Source organism: Grammomys surdaster, unplaced genomic scaffold (assembly GCF_004785775.1).
Source record: "Grammomys surdaster isolate TR1022 unplaced genomic scaffold, NIH_TR_1.0 125243, whole genome shotgun sequence".
NCBI classification, from domain to species: Eukaryota; Metazoa; Chordata; class Mammalia; order Rodentia; family Muridae; genus Grammomys; species Grammomys surdaster.
In genome coordinates, this window is record NW_021620131.1 from 800,383 (window position 1) to 821,847 (window position 21,465).

Here is a 21,465-nt window from a genome sequence, read left to right on the forward strand (position 1 = left end):
ACACAGACAGACAGACTAAAAAAACAAAATGAAAAAAATATTTCTAGGTGTTCTCATTTCTTCACAAATACTTTTCTTAGCTTTGGGTATTTTTTCCAGCATTGTCTTGGAAAGCACAGTTTTACATTTTGATGACACCTGTTTATTTTTTTTAATGAAAACAGCTTTTGGTGGTATATCTAAGAATTCTTTGCCCAGTCCAGTGTTAATCCCAACACTCAGGAAGCACAGGCAGGTGTATCTCTGAGTTCAAAGCCAGTCTGCTCTACAGAGTGAGTTCTAGGACAGCTGAGTATACACAGAGAAACCCTGTCTCAAAAATCCAAAAGGAACAAAAAGGATTGGCATAGTGGCACATGCCATAACTCCAGCCTGGGTTACATGGAGTTTGACGGATGGCAGTGCTAGGAATCAAACCCAGGGCTTTGTCCATGCATATGAGGTAAGCACTGTGTCCTGAACTATATTCCTAGTTTGATTCTCTTGTAGCACAGGCTATATAGGAATACCTTGTGGAACCCCTTTGGAGACTTCAGAATGGGTGAAGGGAAGGAGAGAACAAAGGAAAGAAACAATGGTAGGCGATTTTTTTTTTTCTGCAAAAAGCCAGATGGTGAATCTTTTGGGCTCTGTGGGCCATATGACTGTTACTAGTTTGTTACTACACAATTTGTCATTGTAGTTTAGGGGGAAAAATATTCAACCTTAGACAGTAGACAGCTCAAAATCAAAATGATTGTATTTTAGTAGAACTTTCTTTATAAAAGGTAATGAGTTGAATTTGTGTCAGTTGATCAGCTGTTGAAAACAGAATGAATGAGGGAGGAGTAAAAGCACAACTCTTAAATGAGTGAAGAGAAGAAAGGCTCATGGGATTAAATCCCCAGCACCATGAGAAGGAAGGAGGAGTAGGGGAGGGAAGAGAGAGAGAAAAGGAAAAGAAGAAGGAAGAGATGTTTGGAATATCATTTTTTTAAAGATTAATTTATTTTATGTATGTGAGTACACTATCTTCAGACACACCAGAAGAGGGCATCAGATTCCATTACAGACGGTTGTGAGTCACCATATAGTTGCTGGGAATTGAACTCAGGACCTCTGGAAGAGCAGTCAGTACTCTTAACCGCTAAGCTGTCTCTCCTTGAATCTCATTTTTAACAAACTTCATATTCAAGTGTTTTTGTTGTTTGTTTCTTGTTGTTGTGTTGGTTTTGACACAGGGATTCTCTGTATTCCTGGCTGTCTTGGAACTCGCTCTGTAGACTGATTGATTCTTCTGTCTCTCTGAAGTGGTATGGCTAAAGGTGTGTGCCACCCTGACACATACTGATTTTGGGGATTACTCTCTGTTTTGACATTAATCTCTGTGTTCTCTTCTTCAACAGATGCCTGTGTTCGTTTGTTTGTTTTTGACATAATGATCTATTTAAAAATCTCATGACCACAGTTTTTGTGATTAAGTTTTAGTGGTTTCTACTTAAAATTGACTCTGAGCCATCTTTTATTAATACACATGTGTCAGCTACATTTTGTACTTTTTTACAAGCTGAGAAGTAATGTGTTTCTTTAGATTACTAAATTGCAGTGATGTGGTCATTGCTGTGGGACAAATTCTTATCATGGGGTCAGTTACCAAACCCTCCTTCAGAAAGCTGGTGCTGTCTTATGTATGTCAGTCTATGAGGCTGTTTCCTATTCTTCCTACTTACAGTTTTTTTTTAACTTTTTATTGATTCTTTGTGAATTTCCCATCTTGCAGTCCAGTCCCACTCATCTCCCTGTCTTCTCATATCCACCATCTGCCCTTACAATCCTCCCCAAAAGAAAATAAACACATACACAAAACAAAAAAAACTAAACAAAGCATAGAAAATAGAAAACATCTCGTGTAAGCTATAGTGTGTCACAATATGCCCCACAGTGCCTCTGTCCACATGTCTTTACTTGCAGATGTTCATTGTAATGAGTCACTGGTCTGGTTTGAGGTCTCTAGTTTCTGTGACATCATCAATATTGGAGCTATACCAGGACTTCCGGTTATCCTGTTGTTGCCTTGAATCATGGAGATCTTGCAGCTTTGGAACAGCAAGACTGACCTTTTTGAGCCCACTAACAGTTACAGGTGATGTAGATTTTGGGGTTGTCCAACTCAAAGCCCTGAATCTGGGCTTGGATGGTCGCTGAGCTGATCAGCTCTCCCACATCCACTCCACCAGAGTGAGATTTCCAGCACTGCTCCAGTTAGTCCACCCTTTGGCAGGGTCACTCTCTGCCTCTCAAGGCTGGCTCACCTGCACCCATGCCTACAACTCCACTGTGCTTCCCAGCGGAGGTACAGGGCTCACTCTCCCAAGTGCTGCAGCCAATGAGGGATTGGGCCAGTTCCCCCATTCTCACACCCTTGGGAGCTGCTGGGTCACCCATGTGTGCCTTCAACATTTAGGGCCACTTCCACTGAACTGCCCTGGCAAGGTGTAGGGTGCACTACTTACAGGATTTTATCCATCCTATATGGCTAGTAAAAACAGTCTATAATTTCATTTTGCTTTTTTTATTTATAGGGAGTTGAGTCTCACATAATCTAGTGATGTTCAACTTGTGGGTTCAGGCTCCTTTGGGGGGTTGAATGACCCTTTCACAGGGTTGCATATCAGATATCCTGTGTATTAGATATTTACATTATAGTTTATAAAAATAGCAAAATTGAAGTAACAATAAAATAATTTTATGGTTGAAGGTCACCACAACAAAAGGAACTGTATTAAGGGTCGAAGCATCCCAAATGCTAGCATGATAGCTGTGTGCCACTATGCTAGCTTATATGGTGTCAGGGTTGGCTTTGTGCATGCTAGGCAAGTGCCATATATATTAACTGTTTCATCCTCAGCTTTCCCTTTTCATGATGTAGAAGAGTTTGAGGTTGGTTGGTTGGTTGGTTGGTTGGTTGGTTGGTTTGGTTTGGTTTGGTTTGATATGTTTGTTTGGGAGAGGGGTGGTTTGGTTTAATTTGGTTGTTCTTTTTTTGTTTTCCAAGATAGGCTTTTTCTGTGTAGACCTGGCTGTCCTGAAACTTGCTCTATAGATCAAGCTGGCCTTGAACTCACAAGAATCCTCCTGACTGCCCTCTGAGTACTGGGATTAAAGGCATTCCCTTTCAAGTCAAAGTTAAGCTTTTTTTCCTCATGGGTTTGTCATCTCTGAATGGCTATCATCATGAAGTTGTAGTTTATATCATTGCCTTTCTGTTATGTGTTAGATTTTAATTATTAATTTGTAGATGCATTGACTCAACTTTATTCAGCCTTAGCAATGTTGATTTTAGGCAAGGTACTTCTTAGTCATTGGCATCATCCTGTGCCTTGCAGAATATTTAATTAACAGCATCCTGTAATGTGCTCACTAGACACTGATAGTGTGTGGGCACATACACACTGATGCTAACCAAGAATGCCTGCACACATCACATCCTGTCCCTTGGTGGGTAAATTTCCCAGCATAACAAATACTGATCAAAATGATACATAGCAGATATTTTTTCAGTCTCTTGCTGCTTGTCTTCGTTTCTGGTGCCTTTTGCCATACAGCTTTTTAATTTTATGATACCTAGTTTCCTGTTAACATACTTTATAGAGAAGAAGGAACCTGCACAGCTTTAAATGAGTAATAGGGAAATTTTTACTGTTTGCTTGTTTGAGAATTAAGAGAGTAGGAAACAGGTTTAATTCTTACCCTTCTCCCACTGACTCAAGGAGTAGGAGAGAAATATCTGTGCAAGAGTTGTGTTTAGTTTTATGTACTCTTTGGCAAAGCCTTTTTTTTTTTTTTTTTTTTAGTGTGCTAGACATGGAACCTAGTGCCTCCTGCGTACTAGGCAAGCACCCTGCCACTTAGCTCTCAAAAGTGTTTTTTTGTTTGGTTTTTTGTTTTCTTTTGAGATACAGTTAAATATATAGCCCAGGCTGGGCTTGAACTTTCTATACAGCCAAGAGTGTCCTTTAAATTCCTGATCCTCCTGTCCCCACTGCTTGAGTACTGGAATTACAGAAGTGTGCCCACACCCAACCTTTGCAGAGTTGTTTTTAAAGATAGTCAGTCAAATACTTATGCCTTGTGGGCTTTGAATTTTTACAAATTCAAGCTGCAGTCTTGAGGAAGGAGGAGTGGATTGCTCACTGAGCTCTCCAGTCAGATGAGCACAAGTGAAGTAGTGACTAGGAATTTAAAAGCAGGATTAAAGGGCCTCCCAGGTTAGGCCACTGCACCCCAATGTCTGTTGAGCAAACCAGGTATTGGCTATGTTTTCAAAAGTTTGATCTTGGTGCCCTCAGATTCACCTGTACAGTTGTTCTCAAGCTGTACTGGGCTGTTTACCCTGAAAGTAGATTTTCCAGAACCTGCAACTGTGGACCTGACATCCCTCCCATATCTTTGCGCACGTGCAGACACACAGACACACACACACACACACACACACACACACACACACACACACATTAACAAGTCCTGATCTCTTTCTGGTTCCAATAGCTCTATCTTTGGAGATAAAAAGAGCATTTGGAGATAATTGACCAGCACATGTCTTAAGATGGGTTGCAGGGGTAAATACATCATAGGCTTCTCTGTATCCAGCTGTAATCCACAGTGGTGACAGGAAAAAGCATTTAGAAGAGGAAAGCTTTTGAGACACACAAAACTGTTTTTCTCTTGGGATCTTGAGCTATTGTATTGGGATTACATTTGGTTTCTGTCTGTTTTGATTTGTTTTCTGGGTTCTTTAAAGCTATATTTATGTATAGGTATACTCATCCACTAGGGATAGAACCCAGGGTCTTGTGCATGTTCTGTTAATGAGCTACATCTCCCTACCTGTCTTCAAAGATCCTCTTACTGAGCCTGACCAGGTGGCATACAACTGTAATCATAGCACTTTAGAGGTAGGGGCAGGAGGATCAGAAGTTTAAATCCAGTCTCAGTTACATGGTGAGTTGTAGGCCATCTTAGGCTACATTAGACACTTATTAGACAAAGTCCTCTTACCCAAGTGTGAAACCTCATCCCTGTAATCCTAGATCTTCGGAAGCTGAGGCAGGGGGATCATCACGTTTGAGGCCACCCTGAACTACATAGTTCATTACAGGCCAGCCTGACTTAAAAGTGAAACTGCCTTTAAAAACCAAAAAACTGTTGAACTTAGATTTGTTTTGTGTTAATAGAATTATTTTGTAGAGCAGTTTTAGTTTTACAAAAGATTATATTGTAAAGAAGCTAGTGAGGAACTGGTTCAGTGGGTGAAGGTGCTTGCTGCTAAGTCTGATCTGAGTTCAAAGGAAAGGGAGAACTGACTCCTCCCTCCAGGTCTTCCTCTGGCCTCCATGCTGCTGCACACATACGCATGTGCGCTCACACAAAGTAAATGTAACCTTAAAATGAAAAGAAGTGGATGGCTAGAGAGATGGCTCAGGAATTAAGTGCACCTACTGCTCTTCTAGAAGACACAGGTTTGGTTCCTATCATCCATGTGGTAGTTTACAGTCATCCATAATTACAGTTTCAGGTAATCTGACCCCCTCTTCTGACTTCCATAGACACCAGGTATTCATGAAGTGCCCTTTATATATAAGCAGGCAAAACATAACACATAAAAATAAATTTTCAAAAAATAACAATTGTATGCCTTTTATATTCTTCCCCAACAACCCTTTCCCTATTACAAACATCTTGCAGTTACATTTGTTAAAATTAATGAAACAACATTGGCATATTATGTAATAACTGAGGCCTGCAATTCACATTAATATGTATGGTGTTTTGCCTGTGTGTGTATTTGCACTATATACATGTCTACTCCCACAGAGATTAAAAGAAGTCAGGTTAGGTTACAGATTACTGTAAACTACTTTGTGAAGGCTGGGAACCAAATTTGGGTTATGTTTAAGAACAGGAAGTTACACACTATTTCTACAGACTCTGTTTTTGTTTGTTTGAGTGGTGTATGTTTTGTTTGTTTAGTTGGGGTCTCATCTATGTCATGATGGTTTTCACCTTGATATGTAGCCAAGAATAGCCTTGAAATTCTGCCTTCTTGAGTGTTGGGATTATAGCCATGGACTACTACAACTAGTACTATCCCTGTAGTTTTGCCTTTTATTGATAAGTCATACAATTAGAGTCATACAGTATGGCATTGCAAACTGTTTTCTTTGACTTAATAATATGCATTTAAAGATTTTGCTTACTGGGCTGGGAGGAATGTAGCTTAGTGGCAGAGTGATTACCTAGTGTGCTCAAGGCCCTAGGTTTGATCCCAGAGCTTACTCCTCCCCCACCCCCACCCCACTGCCCCCTCCATACACACACACACACACACACACACACACACACACAGACTGGAAACTTTGGGGGTTTAGCTCAGTGATAGAGCAACACCAAGTAAAAGGAAAATTAAGGCTGGGGACATAGCTCAGTGTTAGAACAATTATCTAGCTAGTTTCTCCTTGACTTCTTTGTGGCTTAATAACTCATTTCTTTTTAAGTTATTATTGATGAGGCAGCTGTTTGTAAAATAGTTGATCTCTTTGTATGAATATAGGTAGGTGGTTATAGTATGTGTATGTTCGTATGAGTGTGTGCATATTTATGTGGAAGTACAAGTTTATGTGGAAGCCAGAGATCACTATTGGCTCCTTCTATCACAATGTATTAAAATGCCATGACGAGAAACAACTTACAGAAGAAAGTTTACTTGAGCTTAAAGTCCATAATGGTGAGGAATATGTAGCAGCAGCCAGCCAGAGTAGGAAAGTGAAAAATCATATCTCTATTCACATTCAGGAAGCTCAGAGAGCAAACTGGATGTAGCACAAGACTATAAACTCTCAAAGCCCACCCCCCCGTGGCTTCTCTTCTTAAAAGTTTCACAACCTACCCAGAGAGTGCCATCATCTAGGAACCAAGTATTCAAATGCTTGAGCCTGTGAAAAATATTGCTTGTTCTCATTCTCTAACACCTGAGTGCTAACTGAATAGAGCTGCTCTGTAGAGAACATTGCTATCAAGACACAGGACAAGATCAGTGTGGGATACACTGACTGTGGTGAGGTGTATGGTGGTATCTACCATATGTACTCCACCTTATTTTTTTGAGACAAGGTCTCCCACTGAACCTGAAGCTTATTGATGCAGCTAGACTGGCTGGCCAAAGAGTTCCATGGGTCCCTATATCATGTTCCCAACTCCCCGTGCTAGAATTATAGGTATATGCCAACTCATCTAACTTTTATATGGGTGATGTGGGTATGAACTCAAATCTCCATGTTTGTGCTAGCAAGCTCTTTATAAACTGAATCATCTCCCTGGTAGTTGATCTTCTAGTGCAGAAAAGAAAAATCCCTTAAATGCAAAATGTAGTCATTTATCTCTGCCTTCACATATCCAGATGAACATCTAGAACTTACCTGATCTTTTCTTTGCAGATTTTTAAATAATACAATGTCTAATGGTTATGAAGACCACATGGCGGAAGACTGCAGGGATGACATTGGGAGAACGAATTTAATTGTCAACTACCTCCCTCAGAACATGACCCAGGAGGAACTACGAAGTCTGTTCAGCAGCATTGGCGAGGTTGAATCTGCAAAGCTTATTCGAGATAAAGTAGCAGGTAAAGAGCCTGAGAGGTTTCTTGAAGGGGTCATAGTTGGCTGTGCTGTTAATCACTGGCTTCCCTGTTGGTGACTCTTAAGTACAGAATAGCTACAGGCTTGAAACCATAACTATAAATGAAGTTTTGTTTTTTAGCCTCATACTGCTTTTCTGCAGCGCCAGTATAAAATTGGACAGAGACGAGAGGGTTGTTTAATCAGTTAAGAGCACTTGCTACTCTTGCAGAGGAGCAGAGTTTGGTCCTCACACCCTCATCTGACAGCTTACCACATATGTAACTCCAGTTTGGGAAGCTGATGCTCTCTGCTGACCTCATAGGCATACACACATGTGCACATAACACCACCACCTCTCCACACAGAAATCCATAATTTAAAATATAATACATATTGAAAAAATTTGAAGATAAGGTTTTCCCCAAAAGAGCTTGGGCTTTTTGTAAGTTAAAATGCATACCAGGTATTGTGGTACGTGCCTTTAATCCCAGCTCTCAGGAGACAAAGGCAAGTGGATCTCTGTGAGTTCCAGAACAACCAGGGCTAGATAGAGAGACCCTCTCTCAACAACAACAAAAAGCACATGTATAAAATGACAGATGAGGAGAAAACTGGGGGGAATAGCAGAAATGGAGTGCTCTGAAAAGTGTCTGGAGCCAAATAATTGTACAAATTGATCAAGTTCCCACATGTAGAAGGGACCTTGCTAGGCCAAGCACTGACAAGTCTGTTCCTGAGGGTGTAGAAGACCTTCCTACACAATTGTAGCCTTCACCAGCTGGAACTCTGCAGTCAGGAGCAAGGTGCCTGAAAGCTCTCTGCTTCAGCTTTCTCATGGTGTGACTCTTAGGCTTCTCGGCTCCCATCCACTCAGTAGCCAGTGCCACTCATAGTCATGCCTATAGCTACCTCATAGGTATTTGTTTATAAAAGGTCAGGGTCCGAGAGTGCAGCTGCAGGAGCTCAGTGCTGCAAAGCTCTGCTTTGTTTCTTTGTTGGGTATTGTCCTCAAGAGTCACTACCCTCTTCTTCCTTCTCCTTCCTGCCCTTCCTGCCCTTCCTGACTCCCCTTCTCTACTTTGGCTGATTGGAGAAGCTAGCAGTACTTTGAAGCATTCCAGCTATTATCTAGTTTGTAGGTATCCAGATTCATCTTGGAAACTTAATTCTAAAAGTTTTTCTTTAGTTTGTTTGTTTGTTTTTTAAATGGAAAACTTCAGGTATGTATGAACAGAAAGTGTGCATTCAGTCTCAATCTGGTATATTCGTTGCCTTGCTTCATCAACCTTCAACATTTTTCCAGTACCGTCAATACATTGATCCCTGTATAACCTGTACAGTCTGTCTGATGGCTGGCCAGAGAAATCACTCATCAGATGAGACCCTTAAACTAAAAGGCCTTTTCCCCTTTTAATCCCAAGTCTTGGATTAATGCCTTCAAAAAAGGAACTTTAGATTATACACAGATTGAATAATAGTAGATTATTCAGGCTATTGTCCTACATAGGAATCCTGCTCACATGGTTTTCGAATGCTTTTCTCTACCAGTGTCTTGGTGGAAGGGGTTCTCAGCAACATCTTTAGCAGTCCTGGGCTTTACAGTCTAGCTCTTGGTTCTCATGCCCTGACTTCTTTCTGTGGGTTTTAGAGGAATATAAGCTTTTGTTAGTAGGAACTCCATGATTAGGCAAGATTAATCCTGAAAGAACTAGTTTTGGAGAAGTGAAGGCATTGGAAAAAGCTTTCTTAGGGTTTCATTGATATGAAGAGACACCATGACCATGGCAACTCTTAATAAAGGAAAACATATAATTGGGGCTGACTTACAGATTCAGAGGTTTAGTCCATTATCATCATGGCAGTGTCTAGGCAGACATGGTGTTGGAGGAGTGAGCGTTGCATCCTTATCCAAAGGCAGCAGGAAAAGACTGAGTTACTGGCTATAGCATGAGCTTATATAACCTAAAAGCCCACCTCCACAGTGACACACTTCCTCCAACAAAGCCACACCTCCTAATAGTGCCACTCCCTTCCTAAGGGCTTATGAGGGCCAATTTCATTCAGACTACCACAGAAGCAGAAGTGGCATTAGAAAGTGATTTCAATACTCAGATACAGGGCTTCTCTCTGATCTGTAGGCAGTGTTGGGAGTTATGGAGAAGGTACCTACTAAGCTCAATAATGTCTTGTTAGCAGCTTTTCATTCCAATTCAGTGAGTGGTATATCTGAAACACTCATCCCACTCTTACTTTACTTTCCTGCTGTCAAATTTCACTGCTAGTCTGTCATTCAATGGCACCACTCTGCCTAATCCTGTGTCTCCTTTTCTCTAGCTGGATCTCAGCCTGCCCACCCCAGCAAGACAGTCTTTATATCTATCTGGCTAGGTATGCTGCAGCCCCAGCCCCGCTTGTTGCCACAGTGGGTAGCCCCATCCTTCATAACCTTTCTGTGTTTTCTTTCCTCCAGTCGTCAGCTAGTTTTCACTCAGATCTGATGACCGCCTACTATTTCACAGTAGAGCTAACAACTGTCTCCTCTCTGCCCTGATCCCTTTCCTCCCTGGCTACTCATGACCCATGAACTATCCAACTACACACTTTTCCTTGTGTCTCTTGAGGATCATTGGACCAGGGCTTCAATTACCTTAGGTTTCCTGATGTCCTCTAGTACTTTGAAATTTGGGGCTGGATACTGCTATCTGGAGCCTATACACTGGGGGAGATTGAGCAGCATTTCTAGCCTCTACCCACTCACTTGAAACTGGTAGCACCTTCTAAGATGTGAACATTAAAGTATGTCTCCAGACATTATCTTGAGTCTTCTAGGAAGCAGAAAAGCTCTGGGGTGAGAACTACCACTGTATGTATGTTGTCCTCCCATTTACAGGCTGTCAGTGTCAAATTTCCTCTCTGCACACTTCCTTCTAGAAGCATCCTCTTCCTATGGCTGGCTGGCTGTCCTCCAGGCCACATTCTGTCTTTCACAGCTGCTCCTTTCCCCAGCCTTGAGCTTCAGATTATTCCATGGCCCTTTTCCAGAGCTATTAATCAGGCTGAGTTTAGTTTGCTCATTCTCCTCACCATATAGCTCTCCTGAGATCTGCACCATACTGATCTTACTCTGTGTCTTTGTCTTGGCTGATAATACCACTGTCTATAGTAGCTCTATTCAGAAGTACCAGGTCTCGGAATTATTCCCTTCAGCGCTTCTGTAGATTTACCCTGTCCTGCCTCTCCCACAAGAGCCATCCTAGCCTAGGACGTCATTCCCTTTACCTACTCTATTGCTGTGGCCTCTTAACTGGCTACCCTTTCCTCCTTCCAGACTTCCCTTCAGGTTCTGGACTCTCTTGACTTGAGAACGTCTTCTGTGGCTCTATCTAATCACCTAAGATGCTGGCTTGTGAGTTTTCATAACAAGCCATCCTGCACTGAGGTTGACACTATCAAATCTAACATATTAATTTTCTAAATTGATACTATGGGTCACTGGGAAGGGGACAGGGTGACTAGGGTAAAGAGAATGTTCAGTGTGTTGGTTGGGAAGCTTCCAGTGTTTCTGGGCAACCAGGGAAAGCTCCTTGTTGGAGTCATTGTATTTGCTGTCGGCATTTCCGTCTGTAAACATAAGGTATAGGGTATCATTTCAGCGTCTACCTGATATAAACTTCCTGTGCAAGCTGTAGCTGTCTTATATGTCCCTTGAGGAATTGGAGTCAGCCTTCAACCCTCATGATTCCATATTTTCCCTTCTCATCTCATAGCCATGGAACTCTGGTGAGGGTTGAATCCGCACAACACCTACCCTCAGCCTGGACTACTACAGCTCTCAGAACTACTGAACAATTTTCCTTTTACAAGAATACCTTTTCATACGTTACTAGCTTTACTACTTTCTCCTCGGCATGATACATCTTTGCTCCTCATTTTAAGAGCAAAACCAAAAAAAACCCTGACCAGGTGTGGTGGCAAATAACTTTGATTTCAGCACTTAGGAGGCAGAAGCAGGCATAGCTCTGAGTTTGAGGCCAGCCAAAAGCTACATAGCAAGACCCTGTCGCAAAAAACAGCAGCAACAGCAAAATGTAAGCAGAAACAATAAACTGTAGCCTGAAATAAAGCTTAAATGACCTATAATTTACCATTGGATACATTTCCTTTTATAATCCATTTGTTGCATATCTCTATAAGTAATAATGTTACTACTATGAACTATATAGCGATCCCTTCTTCCTATCTGAGTTTTCTACCCATCATTACTGAGGTTGTATAGTACTCTGTATTCCATATTATAAGCTGCACAGACAACTACCTTGTATCACTCTGCTTACTGGCTATTTCCATAGAACCTTCCTGAAAGTAGTAAATTAGCAACTAATATGTTCCTTCTGAGAACCCCCATGGTTCCAGTTGCGAACTGGCCCTGCTTTCCACTGTCAATGCCCTGGGCCCTGCAGAAGTCCTCCTCTGCCAATTGATAAAGCAAGTGGTGTTACATCGTGTGCATTTCTAAGGAAGCCTATCATCTCCATCTGCTTGCTGGCCACCTTTCTGTTTTCTCTAAAACACCCTTCTTGTCCTTTGGCTCTTACATTTCTTGTAGTCCCTCTGTCACCTATACCCTGTGAATCTCAATAAAGTCTTCTCTGGAGTCCCTGTGCACTTTTTAAAAAAAGAGTGGAGTTGGGTGGTTAGGGAGAATCTGAAAGGAGTTAGTGTAGGGGAAAAGTGTGAACAGAATTTAAAGAACAAAAGACCCCAAACTTTGTTCCCTGTGTTCTCTATACCTATAATACCCAAAGATCAATGTGTCTCTTTACTCTCAGCAGGAAATTTTCCTTTTTTTGGGGGGGGGGTGTTTGAGATAGGGTCTTTCTGTGTAGTCTTGGCTGTCCTAGAACTTGCTCTATAGACCACTTGTCCTCAAACTAAAGATCCACCAGCCTCTGCCTCCCCAGTGCTGGGATTAAAGGTGTATGCTGTCACTGACTAGCTAGAAACTCTTTGCAGTAGACAGTGATCAATGCAAAGACCCAGGACTGGTCAACATGCAGAGAATAAGAGATAGGAGTAGTCAGCACCTTATTTCTTGAGACAGGATCTGTCACTGTACCTGAAGTTTACTGATTGGATAGGCAGATTGTCTAGCCAATGAGCTTCAGGAATCCACCGGTCTCCCCTCCTCATTCCATGCCCGAACACTGAGATCACGGGGATTTTTTTATGTGGAGTTCCCAACTCAGGTACTCATGCCTGCATAGTAGGAACCTTTTAAGCAGCCATCTTCAGCCTATTATTTCCTATTTCTAATAACGACCTCCTAGAGACTCAGTAGTGTAACTCTAGACTAAGTGAGGAGCCACAGCAGCAAGGCTGTGGGATGAGGAACTGTCCAGTAGTCACACTGTAGAATGCTACTAAGAGGATTAAGTTAGGGGCATGAGGATCTCCATAAAAGATCCCAACTGCAGTATATCTGCGTTTCACGTCCTACCCAGCTCTCTGGAGTGGCCAGACTATTGTACCTCTAAGCTCCTGTTAAGTGCTTCCCTACCATATTATGCTCAAGCAACAGAGCCTGTTTATCCTGACCTCAGGAATAGAACACCCGTTTTTCTCTTGCAGGAGCCACTGCTTTTATGCTTTTCTACTCATGAGGCTTTTTTTTTCTGAGTCTGTGGCATAGGGGTAGTAAAACTGCAGGGAAGCTTTCGGGTGGACAGTCAGCACTTAGTAGGCAACTGCTTCAAGATGGGGGAAAGTAATGGTCCCCAAATGACAGTGTTTACAATAATGGGACATCTAGACTCTGAAATCTTTCTTCAGCCTGAGGCTGAGGATACTGGAAGTCTCATTCCTGTTGCTTCTGTTGACTAGTACCACAGGGTTCTGTCTTCCTATAGAGAAAGGAGATCAGCCTGAAAGGGGCCTGAGGGCTGGAGAGCGGCAATAGTTGGGGACAAACGAAGCTTCTACATAGGCTGCTGGGAATTTGGGTATTGAGACCTGCCTAGAGTCAGGGTCAGTTAGCCAGGAATTTGCCCTGCATCAATCTCTGGGCTCCACATACAAATTTTTTTAAAGAAATATGGATATCTAGAAAGACTTTGAGAGGGAGGATAGCCTGTGAAAAATTGCAAATAATGCCTGTAGTTTCTGTGCTCCAAAGAGAAAGAACATAATTTAGGACTGGTTTTGCAGTATTATCTGGCGTGGTCTGCAAAAGGAAGGAACACTGTGATAGTGGAGGAGGGTCACCTCACAGACCCTCCTAGCCAGGTAACCTAAGCCAGTGTGCGTAGTAATAAAACCTGTGGTGACAGCTCTTCTTCACCTCTGTGGCCTTCCTCCCCTGAACTTACCATCACAGTAAACAAAAGAAAAATACAAAACAAACTAGGGTGAGGAACAGTATATGAGATACAGAGCAGGCCCCCAAGCTGTGAAGTTGTCAAAAGCAAGGACAGGGCTGGAGAGAAGACTTGATGGTTAAGAACATTAGCTGTTCTTCCAGAAGATCCAAATGCCAGCGCACAGTCATTTATAACTCCACTTCCAGTGACTTTGACAGTGTCTTCTGGCCTCCATGGACATTATACATACATAGTTTATAGATGTACATACAGGCTAAATACCTATAAACATAAAAATAGAGTTGGAGGTGGTTTTTGTTTTGTCTTGTTTTTGTTAAAAGCAAGAATGGTTTGAGACACTACCCTGGGGGAGTTTTGGGGTTGGAGGCTAGGAGGAATGACACTAAAAGTTGTGTGGGGTCCTAGGACAGAAAGAGGCATCCGTGAGAAAACTAAAGACATAGAAATAAAGTATGACTATTTAGTTAGCATTGAACAAGTACTGGTCACTGTATACAATATGCCATGGTAATGGAGGATATGTCTAATAGAGGAGGGTAGGGACAAGCTGAAACTCTTCATTTGTTTAGTGGTTTTGTTTTTGTTGTTGTTGTTGTTTTTTGGTTGGTTTTCTTTGTTTTGTTTTTTGTAAATCTAAAATTGGCATTGAAAAATGCAGTGTCTGCTGGGCATGGTGGCCCATGCTTTTACTCCCAGCATTTCAGAGGCAGAGACAGGTGGATCTCTGTGAACTCGAGACCAGTTTAGTCTACAAGTAGAGTTCCAGGACAGCCAAGGCTACACAGAGAAACTCTGTCTCAAAACACAAAAGCAGCATTTGAGGAGGGCGAGTTAACAAGATGGCTTGCAGGTAAAAGCACTTATCCCCAAGCATGACAGCCTGAGTTCTGTGCTGGGACCAGCATGGTGGAAGGAGAAAACTCATTTTTGAAATGTGTCTATTTTCCAAATACTTGCTGTGGCATGGGTGCACACAAATACACATACACACAAATGTAGTAAAACAATTTTTAAAATAAAATATTGGAAAAGTGCCAATACAGCTTAAACAAAATAGGTTCTCTGGTTTGTTCAGGTCTTGTTATTAGCAGAGGAGGTGGCTTCCTGGGTTCTGATTGCAGCAGACTCTCAACACAAAAGTCTGACTCCAGTGGGTTTGTCTTAGGCTCTCTCAGGTACCCAGAACAAAATGAAATGTCTGCATGAGCTGGGAGGATGTGAGTCAAATTTGTCATGGCTAGCCATCCTCTAAGGTTCCTTCATGACGAGCACTCCGTAGCTCTTCCTGGGCCTCTCCCTACATACTGTGTCCATACCCAGATAGTGGGTGTTCCTGCCTGTCCGGAGTAGTTCACAAAGAGTATGCTGGGATCTTTTGTTGCTACCTTAATTTTCATGCCTCTCACTTCTCATTCCAAGTTTATGCTGGTGACATTATGGACTCTGCTGCCTGGGGGAGCTAGGCCAGGGCTGCAAACTTGTGGCCAGGGCCACTTAGCAGGCTTAGGATACTCTAGTTCAGCTTTTCCCCACAATTTCACTGAGTCCAGTTGCTCTATACTCAGGAGAGAAAGGGAACCAGTACTAGATGGTACCTGAGCTCTGTGGGAATTCAGGTTTCAGAAATTAACAGATTATGGCCAATGGCCATTGCCTCCTCTTCTGTCAGGCCTCATAGTACAGCCCCAGTACATTTGGGACTGCTAGGCAACATTTTACAAGATGCAGTCAGTAACACGTCATTACTTTTTTGTTCTCTTTGAAAAACAAGGTCCCTATTTTGTGTATATGCACATGCATAATATCTCATATGTCAGAGACTTAACTCAGTTCTTCTGCCATGTAGCCTCAGGGATTGAACCCAGGTCATCAAGCTTGGCAGCAAGCACTTAACTGTTTGAGCCTTCTCACTGGCCCAGGTTTTTTTAGGTGGGGGCGGGGTGTTGAGACAGGGTTTCTCTGTATAGCCCAGGCTGTCCTGGAACTCACTCTGTAGACCAGGCTGGCCTCGAACTCAAAAATCCACCTGCCTCTGCCTCCCAAGTGCTGGGATTAAAGGCATGCGCCACAACTGCCCGGCACACTGGCCCAGTTTTTAAAGAACTTTTCATTCCAGGTTACCTTTGTTAGTTGCAAAGATGTACAAGTTTGCACAGAAAATATTTGCCACCATCTCAAGAGTGGTTCCCTAGTGTACTTCCCTTGGCATTTTGCTGTGTTAGCCTATCTTTTCTTTTTCTGACCTAGCCCATGTACCTCCCCTCCTCCTGCTCATTGGAAGCTAGTTTACCAATGTCATGTTCTCTCTTATAGGACACAGCTTGGGCTACGGCTTTGTGAACTATGTGACTGCAAAAGATGCAGAGAGAGCAATCAGCACACTGAACGGCTTGAGACTCCAGTCCAAAACCATTAAGGTAAAGAGATGTTGATCTGGAGGAGAAGCCTTAACTAGACCAGAATGGGGTATAATAGTATTCTAGACTCAGTACCTCCAGGTGCTAGGTGTGTTATGAATGGGGTGCCAAACAAGAACAGCTGTACTGGAAGAGACCCAGAATCAGGCATATTCTGTCCCTACCTTGCTGCCCCTGCACTCCGGTAATTTTTTGAAGGCTTTACTTGCATGCATATCCTAACCAGCCTCAGATCACAGCTCTTAATAGCTAACTTATCTGCTGTATTCTCATTGGTTCTGGTGTTGACTCTGGTTGCAGAAGTCAGTGAAGGGTTCTGCATCTGTATGCCTAACCATCTACCTTTTCTCTGTGACAGACTGGCAACTACAGTGAGGAAATGGACTAATCAGGCTCGGGTGCAGATCCACAGGCCTGCCAGAGCCACGTGATTCACACAACCCACACTTAACAAAGAAAATCATAGGTTAGAGCCTTCCACGTAGCATCTCAGGTTCCTTATCACAGCCCCACAGAGTGTGGGGCCCAGTTTAGGAGGATGGGAAGCCGACTTATTTTTCTTCTCCAGTAAATGAAATGGCTTTTCAGGGGTAGGGTGGAAGAAGGGGCAAAAGCTAAAGCTTGAAAGTGGATGCTATGGCACCTGGCTTTTACCACCAGTTAGCACTTTCTCAGCACAAGATAAGTGCCTGGAACTTAAGTTACAGCACAGAGCCCTCGGGAAATGGTACGTTTACTTTAGTTGTCTATTGTGTGTTTTGTTTGTTTTTGTTGTTTTTCTATTTGTGTTGTTTTCTTTGTTGTTTTTTTGTTTGTTTGTTTTGTTTTGAGACAGGATTTCACTATATAACCCATACTGACCTTGAACTTGTTGTCCCCTGCCCCCATCTCTGGAGCACTGGAATTCAATACATGTGTTCACATCACAGGTGACTGGGGTTGAGTCATTCATTAGGTGTTTACTTGATGCCAGTATTCCCCCAACTCTGTCCTAAGTGCTGAATGAAACAGTGATCATCAAAGTTTTACCCTCATGGAATTAATTGAATACAGTATAGTCTGTGAGACTGTAGTAAATGTAGTACAGGGATAGAGGGAGCTGTGCATTAAGTAACAGGCCTGTGCCAACCACCTGCTCAAGGAAGTCACAAGTTTGCTGGAGCTGCCCTAATATATAGTACCACAGACCAGATGTCCTAAATAGCAGAGACCATTCACTGCTCTGAAGTCTTAGATCAAGGGGTCAGCCAAGTGGGTTCCTTCCAGGGGCCCTGGAAAGGATCCCCAAAAAGCATCTCTCTTCTAAAGTTGCTGGCAATCCATAGCATTTCTTGGGTTATAGAAGTACCCCTTCCTCACCACCTCCGTTTTTCTGTGACATTGTGCCTGTGTGTATGTGCCTGGGTCCAGATTCTCCCTTTTTATAAGGGTCCAATTACATAGGACTAGGAGCCCAGCCTTGTATGTATGACTTTGTGTTAACTAAGTCTCTGTGTAAACCAGATCACAGTCTGTGAGTCTGCGGGTTAGAACTTAACCATGGGAGTCTGATAGATACATAGTTCAACCACTCACAGATTTCTCAAGATCAGGACAGGAAAGCCCTGCATTGACATTAAAGAAAAAGAGTTGCTGAGAACATAGAAGGTCTTTGCAGTGCTGTGGAACAGCACAGAAGGATACCCAGAGGGTCTGTGCACACATAGCAGTACCCGATGCCTTTGTATGGCTCTACTGGACTCAGGTTTGACTTTGAATTTGGCAGTGCTTAAAGAGAAAAGGCAGACAAGATTCTTGTGGTCCTATAGGACATTAGCATTGAAGTTTTCCTTAGCATTTGGCTCTGAAGAGTACAGCCAATGCTGGTCCTAAGCTCTTCGATTTGTGACTACAATTTGCCCCCTTGCTAACCCATTCTTATCCCGAGAAAGTTACAAAGAGCTGGCAGCCCTGGTAGTGGGAAAGACTGTCTCCTTGAGCTTTCCTGCCCAGAATTTGATGTTTTCGACCAAAGGTTTTTGTAAAGTTGAAAACAGTTGCAGGTACTTATCCTTGGGCAGGGTGTTAATAAGATGGACATGGACACTAAGCGTCTATGAAGAGGGAAGCTGGAGAGACTGTCAACTAAAGGCAGAACAGTCATATGCATATGTTGACCCCTGACTTAGATCAAAGAGTGACCATATATCCACAGAGCTCTTGCTCTACAGGCTAGACCTTGGTACCAAAGGCCTGAAAACAAATGGGGAAACATCCACTGTACACAGCTCCATTTCCTCAAAGATCTTGTCCTGCAGCTCCCCAGTAGTCGTGGTGTGCTTTAGCATACTTCCAATCTGGTGTCACCCAAGAGGTTGCTAGCTCCTTGACATGTTGAAGCAGTTTTGTGTCCTTGAGACATAGATCTGACTTCTTCCCTCTCTATTTCTACAGTACTTGGTACACACACACACACACACACACACCTCTGTACCTAGCACCCTGACTCAGCTTTGTGTCCCATCCTACCAGGACATCTCTCTACAGGCAGAAAGGCCTCCTGCTAACTGTACTGTCTCTTTAGGGGAAGCCTTAGCCTTTCTCTTCCTTTGTGATCTTTGAGGTCTCTACCACCTGTATTGCCTCTACCAGGAAAGCACCCAGAGTCTTTCCTTGCTGTAACCTTTGGGACCTCCCTTCCTTTCTCTTAGCACAGGCATTAACACTGAGCATTTGAATGCTGGTTACAGGGCCCCCTCAATGCAGCATTCCTATGTAGGCATTTTTTAGTGTGCTTATTTGTTGGCAAGGGTTATTACAGCCTTTCCAAGAGGGCTCAGCTCTTGTATATCACACCATAAATTCCTTGCAGGTGATGACCCTTGGTCTTAATGTTCATCAGGAAACATGAACTTGAATCCCAACCACTGTGGTCCTTTAGTTTCTTTATCTTTGTGTAATAGGAATAATTTCCAGCTTGTTAAAAATGCTGAGGACCAACTCAGGAAATGCTGCAAGGTGTCTGAGCTCTCTGCTGGCCTGTAGTGAGCTGCCAGAAAATATCATTGCAAGAGATTGTCCTATCTGCAATTACTTGCACACATTGACTTTTCATAGCAAGACATTTTGGTCCCTTCCTATGGTGCTTTGATCACATGTAGGCCCTAATTCTGAGTCATTTTTTGTTTCTTTGTTTTTGTTTTTGTTTTTAAGGTGTCATATGCTCGCCCAAGCTCAGAGGTCATCAAAGATGCCAACTTGTACATCAGTGGGCTCCCAAGGACCATGACACAGAAGGATGTGGAAGACATGTTTTCTCGGTTTGGGCGAATCATCAACTCCAGGGTCCTTGTGGATCAGACCACAGGTACACAAAGGAGCTAAGATAGATTCTCTGAGCCGAAGACTAGGTATTCTAGGGAAGATAGGGGAATATTAGTAGTTAACCTCCAAAAGGGGCAGGTCGGACATGAGAGACCTTGATTTTTATTTAATAGGACTAGGAAAGTGAAATGTCATTAAAAGAATCCTAGGAGACAGTGGCACACCCCTTTAATCCTAGCACTCGAGGTAAAAGCAGGTGGATCTGAGTTCATGCTCTGCCTGGTTTGTGTATAAAGTGCCAGGACAGACATAGTGAGACCCTCTCACAAACAAACAAACAAACAAGCAGCAGCCACCTAGGAGTAGGCTAGGAAAAACATCAACACTCTGATACCCTCTCTAGGCACCCAGATAGCTTTGGCTGGCTTGGGAATGGTAAGAAAGGTTTCTGTTTACCTATGAAGGTCTTACTATAAGTACATGAAGTGTCAGTGTATCTCCTCTTTTTTTTTTTTTTTTTTTTTTTTTTTTGGTTTCGTTTGGTTTGGTTTTTCGAGACAGGGTTTCTCTTATAGCCTGGGCTATCCTGAAATTCACTCTGTAGACCAGGCTGGCCTCGAACTCAGAAATCCACCTGCCTCTGCCTCCCAAGTGCTGGGATTAAAGGTATGCGCCACCACCACCCGGCATATATCTCCTCTTAAAGAGTCCCAAGAACTTACTTTGTGGTGCTCTGAAGCAACACCATTGGCTATTTCAGATGGGCGTTCTTTAGTCTTCATGATTGGGATGCTCCTTTCCAGAGAAAGCAGTCAATTCCTGTCTCTCATATCCTGGCTACTTGACAGGTCCCTCCAGAACATCTCAGTATAGACTTGAACTGCAAGTTGTATGTGGAACTACTTGACTCAGATGCTGAGGACTCAAACACATACCCATAGCTATGTCCCAAGACAGCTATCTGCTACTTGAAACCAAAACATTCCCAGTCAGATGACAAGTACAGCTCCTCTTGGGGACATGATTATCCATTACCTCCACAACAGGAGTGAGAGATGGTTGGCACCAGAAAGGAAGAGTGGTGGTTTTCTTTTTTTCTCTCTCTTTTTCCTCTATAGACCTTTTGTCCTACCCTTTGGCTGTGGGTCACTTAGGCATACATAGAATTACCTCACTGTGGGACACCTTCCCTTTGGAGAAACTTGTGGAACGCTTTATGGCTACACAGGGATGCTGCTTCACCTTGTGACAAGTGGGGCTGGAGTGGGACTGCATTGAACCTTGTCCCCTGAGCTATGTGCTGTGGGGCAGGCATGCATCCCAGCTATCGTGCCTTTACCTGCCTGGCTGAGGCAGCTTATCTCAACAGACTGCAGGATCACAGTGAGAGCCTGAAGAAAGGAAGATGCCACCACACTCTTAAGTTCAGGCTCACTGCAAGCTTCCCGGGTACCTGCTCCTGGCATGTCACAAGGGCTCTGGGTGTGGCCTGTAGCCTGATATAAACACCTACTACAAACAGCCTGAGCCTGCTCCCTCAATCCTACATGGTTCCTATGTCTGTCATGTCCTAGCATTGCAGGGTATGGAGAACTGAAGCAGAACCCCGTTCCCAACAGCATACCACTTTTCCTAGAGTCTCCCTCTGCTTCTTTGGCACAGTTGGGCCCACCATGCATAAAGTGTCCCTTCTACAGGCAGCTCCCTCAT

The 21,465-nt window shown here is 43.0% G+C and overlaps 1 protein-coding gene across 1 annotated transcript in view; it reads left to right on the top strand.

Annotated features, from left to right (window-relative positions):
* Elavl1 (ELAV like RNA binding protein 1) overlaps positions 1-21,465 on the top strand; it is a 42,141-nt gene that overhangs the window by 9,730 nt on the left and 10,946 nt on the right. The window contains exons 2-4 of the mRNA XM_028785505.1: positions 7,473-7,660; positions 16,349-16,452; positions 19,645-19,798. Coding sequence (XP_028641338.1) covers positions 7,489-7,660; positions 16,349-16,452; positions 19,645-19,798 — 430 coding nt within the window. The 5' untranslated portion in view covers positions 7,473-7,488. The remainder of the gene's footprint in view (positions 1-7,472; positions 7,661-16,348; positions 16,453-19,644; positions 19,799-21,465) is intronic.